Source organism: Ylistrum balloti, unplaced genomic scaffold, assembly GCF_031769215.1.
Source record: "Ylistrum balloti isolate Yb309-2 unplaced genomic scaffold, AGI_CSIRO_Ybal_v1 Utg370298, whole genome shotgun sequence".
NCBI classification, from domain to species: Eukaryota; Metazoa; Mollusca; class Bivalvia; order Pectinida; family Pectinidae; genus Ylistrum; species Ylistrum balloti.
The window spans coordinates 1,993,096-2,000,436 of record NW_026782224.1 but is presented as its reverse complement, the minus strand read 5'-3'; the positions used below and the strand labels follow the sequence as shown (position 1 = coordinate 2,000,436).

Here is a 7,341-nt window from a genome sequence, read left to right as displayed (position 1 = left end):
TTCAGTAGATCATAGTACCTGTTAACTTTTCATTAGATCATAGTACCTGTTAACTTTTCAGTAGATCATAGTACCTGTTAACTTTTCAGTAGATCATAGTACCTGTCAACTTTTCAGTAGATCATAATACCTGCTAACTTTTCAGTAGATCTTACTACCTGTTAACTTTTCAGTAGATCTTACTACCTGTTAACTTTTCAGAGAACTTACAAATGAGTATGAATATCCCAAATAACACTGCTGTATATACAGAGTATAATTCTTGTCAACATCAGTATTACCTATAAAAAGTTCCAAAACATAGCAAACCTACCAAATGATAAACCATTGCTGTCATACCAGTATAATGATCAAATGCTTATTCCTTTAAGTACAGTTTTTTTTGTGATCTTTGCTATAGCTTTGCATGATATTGCTCAGTGTTGTCTCACCATCAGTGTTGTGGCTGTATCAAATCTGTACTCCGGGTCACTACTATCTATACATCAGGTAATGTGGGATTTACATGCCCTGCTGATTTAAATTGGTATTCAGGACTTTGTGTGTACAGCTATAACAACTGTTGCAGCCATAATTTTGTAGAAATATCTTCAAGTAGAATAACGAATAATTTTAAGATACATTCACACAGCAGAGTTTTGTGTGTAGAAACAACTTGTTTTTGTGCTTAATGTTCAATGCACATGTAAGATTGAGACAAAACAATGAAATCAAATGAGCTGTAAAGGATATACATTGTATAGGACTTTTTCAGGATATTTTCAGCAGAAGTAAATATTCAGCGGGCCTATGCATAATATTTGTTATCTGTTTTAAAATTTCGTACTTTACAAACCTTTTGCTGTGAATATTTGTTTGTATCCCTGATTAAGTTTGGTAGAAGATACCCAATATAACACAATTTACTGTGAGCAAATATCAGACAAGCATGACATGACTTAGTGTGAGGAAATGTACCTAGCCTGTCAGTGGAATGTAGCTTGGAATTCCTGGAATGTCTCACAGTTATAGGTTGTAGGTTTGGAGACTGAAAAATTTCAGTTCTGGTCTGCAGTAGTCTCAGTGACCAGCCATATAGCCAGATTGGCTTTGTGCTTAACATTGCATAACTTTCAAACGTTTGGCTGAATGTGGCCTAGCTTTGGGTACCGGTAACTTTGGAGTGTAATCTAAGTCTTTGGTATGTTTGAAGGGAGGGTTAGCTATATCCTGATTAAGGGTATTGGTGAAATGTAGAAAACAATGGCTATAATGGTTTTTATCACAGTCTATATATAGTAACAGAGTTCCCTTGGTCGTATGCTTTAACTTGGAAACATAATGAAACATAAACACTGGTCATCATTCTAAATAACAATACTCTGTAAAAAAATAACCAAATTCTACCCCGTAGATTATGCATCAGGTTTCCTGTGACTTTATAAAGTTATGCATCACTTTTGTTCTAATGATTTCAATGTCTTCAACAGGTTGCTAAGTAAGGTTGCTAGGTTGGTTGCCTGGCGCATGAGATATCGCATGTGAGGGTCACCAAGGGGTTTCCCTACAGCTGCATGGGCTGCGTTAACAGTGCTCTTGTAGGCGTTAGTAACCTTGATGATCTCAAAGCCAAGGTGTTGAGCCTGATGTACTGCGTCCATCATCAGCATAGTCGCCTGGCAGTGAAGAAACACTTTAGCAAGTGTGTGCATACTTTTGTCCAGATTTTTGGCCATTTTATCCCGTGTTTGAGTTGCATTACTGACCAAAAGCTTGGCATCTGTCACAAATAATTTAACTTGACTGATCAGTTCCTCCTTGCACATCCCAAACTGTATTGGCTGCCGGTCAATACGGGACTCTTTCAATGTCTCCATTGTCTGTTTCAGTTCTGATAAGAGTTTGTCTGAATCCTCATTGGCACATGTGAAACTGTCTACACTGTACGTCCTTTTCAGAATATTTTTGACACTGTCTGAATGATTCTCACTGACATTCTCACGTAACAATGCAAAACATTCCTCTGATAAGGAGTCTTTCACATCCCCATTTAAAGAGGATGACGGGGACGAGGACAATGACGATGAAACAGATGATGACATGGAGGGGGAGGAATTAGATTTACGTGGGGGTCGTACAGGGGTTGGGACTGGGGCTTGCTTTACTTTGGTTGAAGTACGCCCCTTGACCGCAGCCTTCCCATTGGACAAGTCTCTGAGAAGATCAAAGTTGTTATAGGTATGAGTCTCTGGCTCGTCTGAAGACGAACTACTTCGCGACATAGACATTGGACGCCACATGCTGCCAACTGTCCCAAATGGACTCACTTTTAGGTCCTTCTTGGCCTGTGAGGGCTCAGTCACAGACAGAGATAAATCGTCTTTGGTAGTGATCTCCACTGGCTCCGATTTATTGTACACTGACAGGCGGAGGGGCTCCAATGGTCGGCGCTCGTCACTGCTCGAGATCTGTCCATCTGATGCTGTAAGAAGAGCTTTCATTGGTCCCATCTTCTTACTGCCCTTCTGCAAAATGAAGTAAAATCCAAATAAGTTACTGCCATTAGGTTTTCTCATTACAAGAGCCTTTGTAAGGTTTTAAGGAAAATCCTTGGGTTTTAGGATCCACTATGAATAATTACAGTTTTGTATCAGAATTGTTAAAATTACTTGAATTTATTTTAGAATCAAAGCAGCTGACATCAGAAAATAGACAAAATGGGCCGAGATGGTAACACATATCTAGATATCTAGTACTGTTGGTATGGTTTGGAGGCCACAAGGCCAAGACATTATGATTAGGTTAGTTATATCTATGTCCCTTACAAGCGTGAGTCGAATGCTGTTACTAATGGTAAGCGTGAAATCACACCAAACTTTGCACAAAAAGATTTCAATTATACACATCATTCTATATTTGTAACTTATACACTTTATACTTAGTACAAAACCACACCTTTGTTATAATGTATACATAAACATCTACAACACATCCCCATCCATCCCTACACCTTCTCTCATGCAGTACATCATACATACTAAGACTAGCTCAGTGAACTTATATAAGGGTATGGACTGTGTGAACTTAACAGGGTCCTGACTGTGTGTGAACTCAACAGGGTCCTGTCTGTGTGACCCGTAGGTAAGGGTATGGACTGTGTGAACTTAACAGGGTCCTGTTTGTGTGAGAACTTAACAGGGTCCTGTCTGTGTGACCTGTAGGTAAGGGTATGGACTGTGTGAACTTAACAGGGTCCTGTCTGTGTGTGAACTTAACATGGTCCTTTCTGTGTGACCTGTAGTTGTGGGTATAGACTGTTTGACCTGTAGGTGTGGGTATAGACTGTGTGACCTGTAGGTGTGGGTATGGACTTTGTGACCTGTAGTTGTGGGTATAGACTGTGTGACCTGTAGGTGTGGGTATGGACTGTGTGACCTATAGGTGTGATAATGGACTGTGTGACCTGTAGGTGTGGGTATGGACTGTATGACCTGTAGGTGTGGGTATAGACTGTGTGACCTGTAGGTGTGGGTATGGACTGTGTGACCTATAGGTGTGATAATGGACTGTGTGACCTGTAGATGTGGGTATGGACTGTATGACCTGTAGGTGTGGGTATGGACTGTGTGACCTGTAGGTGTGGGTATAGACTGTGTGACCTGTAGGTGTGGGTATAGACTGTATGACCTGTAGTTGTGGGTATGAACTGTGTAACCTGTAGGTGTGGATATAGACTGTATGACCTGTAGGTGTGGGTATGAACTGTGTAACCTGTAGGTGTGGGTATGGACTGTGTGACCTGTAGGTGTGGGTATAGACTGTGTGACCTGTAGGTGTGGATATAGACTGTGTGACCTGTAGGTGTGGATATAGACTGTGTGACCTGTAGGTGTGGGTATAGACTGTGTGACCTGTAGGTGTGGGTATAGACTGTGTGACCTGTAGGTGTGGATATAGACTGTGTGACCTGTAGGTGTGGATATAGACTGTAGTACCTGTAGATGTGGATATAGACTGTGTGACCTGTAGGTGTGGATATAGACTGTAGTACCTGTAGATGTGATTTCTAATTATGTATATCGTGCTGTACACAAAGTAACAGGATTGATAATCAGAGCATAATGTGCTGCTAATTCTCAGACTCCTTCACAGATAACCTGTATAAACAATTGGCAAGCAATTAAGGCTGTGAGTAGCTACTACAATCAAGTTTCTGTCACCAACAATTGGCCGTATTACCTGTTCCTTCAGATGTTCTGCTTCCTGAAAATCAACATCAGTTAAGATCAAGTAACGTCATATTTATGATTTGATCAAACATTCTTCAGATGTGACACAAACTTCAAAATGGAAGTTTAAATAGCCTTAACCTATAGGAAATACTACAAGTAGTACAACCTATGAAAGACACTTCTCTATCAATCTCACACTTGTACAACTTGTACTGTACAAAATCTATCCTCCTGTGTCTAACATCAAATCTTCTTTTGGATGTACATTAATATCTGAATTTTAACCAGCTGTACTACTATGGTACAAATCCTGGTAAAAAAGTGAATGATAAGTACCTTAATTGTAAGACTGTGTAGGCCACACTAGTGATGCTGAAAGTTAATCTCTGGTGAACACATCACACTACATGGGTGATTGTATACATGACACATCCTGCAGTCTGGTAACCATAGTAACATTAACACCAACCATAGTATTATTTCAAAATCATCAGAACTAAAACTTTAATAATTTAAATAAAAATTGACTTCTATGTGTTGTTATGATAATGATAATTCCATTAGCAGGTCTTAATTACCAGCTAAAGGTCATTTGAAGGTCATAGGTCACATGGTTGGCAGACTGCTCAGGTAACATGTTAAGTCTGTTTGGGATGGAACACAAAGAAGTGGCAGTGACTGTTATTGGAGGAAAGGTCAAAGGTCAGAGGTCAACCTGTACTAACCTTCCCACGAAGGGGGTATGTGTAATGCTGGAACGGTAAAGGTCAAAGATCATACAGTGACATCACCAAAACTCATACATAACAAATTGTTGTGGAAGATCATATCATGTTATCCATTGATGTTTTTCTGTCTACCTTCTCATGAAACTGTTACAGTGAAAACTTGGTGACTGCAACTGACATGATGCTTTACACACGTGTGATGGTCAAGGCTACATACCATCGAGTTGACCCGAGCATGCAACTCTGACTCTAAGTCAGACAAAAGGCTCTGCAACTGTACATATAATATGCATTACAGACCCTATACCACCTACTTACATCTTAACTACCATCAAGTTCATTAATCCTTGTGAAAATTACATTAAAAGGAGAAATATTTTATAGATTACTACTAGAGTAAATCATGAGGAAGAAATACATCCAAACTGGTCAGATATATTAATACTTATCATCACAATTAATATCAGGTACTCTCTAAACTTATTGTACACTAATGTTTTCCAAAAATGTTTTAAGAAATACCCCGGAAATGGAACAGGTTATATTGGATAAGATATACACATCTTACACTAAAACCAACTTCTCCTGAAATCCACAGTGAACCTCACATACTTCTGTAAAACAACACAGAGTATGTGAAGGTCTTAGAGAACTTTGGTACAAGACATTTTCTGACATGGAAACATCTAGAGATATTTCCTGGACTTCCTAGGTTTTTTTGTAGTAACCCATCATCTTCTACATTCAGATAAAAGGTATTTACCAACAACAAGGAAGGTGATACAACTTATGACTATCTATTTATCATACTGTTATAATTCTAATTTACAATAGAATCTCATTCATGGTCTAAGCCAGTCTAAAATTGAAATGACCATCCTGAACAAACCTACTGATTCACATTTGAGGAAACGGGGGTGTAAACACACCATGAGAAACCACTGTATATATAGATGGGATTACATTATTAAGACTATCTACAGGAAAATGCTGTTTATCATTTTAAATAATCTCACCTGTACTGAAAAAGCTGAGTGACTTTTTAACTTGGATCTTGTTACAGCTAACTGGTTCATTAAAACTGGTGTCTTTTTGTCACTTCCTTCACCTCCTTCTTTCTTTCTCATAGGTTGATCTTTGTTCAAGGCCAGGTCACTACCTGACCTACGACCTTTATCATCAGACCCAGATAAGGAGGACCTGCGCTTTAACCAACCCATGGTGAAGGAGTTGGACCTGTGTAAGGAACTGCCACTTTTTTCACTTCCCTCATCACTGGAGATACTAGATCGTCTTGAGTCTTTTGTTCGGGAGGAGTCTTTCGACTTGCTGAGAAGGAAGTCCCTATAGGACTTTAGGGTGGCCTTGAGAGAAGCCAGAGTGTCGCTGGTGTCACTTCCTGAACTATCTGACCACACATTGTCATGATTCTCCTTGTTAGCTTTCACATCAAATGAGTGAGTCCTCTGTACACGCCGCAAGTTTTTATCGTGTGATGTGCCAGGGGAGCTAACTCCTGCTCCAATGTTGTGACTAGAGGGTGATCTTCCTTGAATATCAATATCTCGTCTCTTGTGTCTTGTTTGAAAAGAATTACTTCTCCTGAACTTGACAGCAACTGCATTTACAGAATCAATTGCATCCTGAACAATACTGGCAGTGTCAACAGATGCACTTCGTGACATTTTGAGCGACGATGTACGTCGTGTGTTTCTACTGAACCTTTGGGAACCTTCGCCTGGGATAGGCATAGACTGCAATAATGTGTTTAATCTTTGTGACACTGATGCAGGTGATTCAAAGTCCTTCAGGGCAGGGCCTCCCCCACTAGGTAAGACCACCTCACTTGCAGGATTTCTGGAAGGGGACAGTTTTGGAGGAGATGAAGTGGGCAATTCTGGAGGTATGTCCTCAGGTGGGTCAGTGGAAGATTCTGTACCTCCTTCCTCCGTCGGAAACTTTATGAAAAATGTATCTAAGGAACTAGAACGTCTATGATTCCTTTTCCTTATCTTTATATCTGCCTCTGTTTGACCCTCAATGGGGGGAACTATTGCAATCTGTTGAAGGGCTGTGGATGACTCCCCAGGGGGTGGGGGGATGACAAGGTCAGCAAAACTCTCATCTATAGGTATGTTGGTATCAACTTCGCCCACCTCCTCCTGTTGTGTACACTTTCGTTCCCCAGCAGAAGAGGGAGGAGGTGGCACTGTTAAATTAGCGATCAAAGAATCAATGTCATCATCAAAGAAATCTGGGGTATCTCCCACACTGGCTGACCTCGCTAAAGGAGGTGGGTGACCTTCACCTTGACCTAAAGAGTAGAAATTGAATTAGAATTTATTTGAGGAAACTAATAGATTACCTACAGTATTACTGATAAATATTTCTTCATAAAGAAT

At 40.0% G+C, this 7,341-nt stretch overlaps 1 protein-coding gene across 1 annotated transcript in view; it reads right to left on the bottom strand.

The window, feature by feature from the left end:
• Positions 1 to 1,370: 1,370 nt before the first annotated feature.
• Positions 1,371 to 7,341, bottom strand: part of LOC132553128 (uncharacterized) — a 96,589-nt gene continuing 90,618 nt past the window's right edge. Inside the window, exons 19-20 of the mRNA XM_060217340.1 lie at positions 5,956 to 7,253; positions 1,371 to 2,504 (exon numbers count right to left, since the gene is read on the bottom strand). Coding sequence (XP_060073323.1) covers positions 1,434 to 2,504; positions 5,956 to 7,253 — 2,369 coding nt within the window. The 3' untranslated portion in view covers positions 1,371 to 1,433. The remainder of the gene's footprint in view (positions 2,505 to 5,955; positions 7,254 to 7,341) is intronic.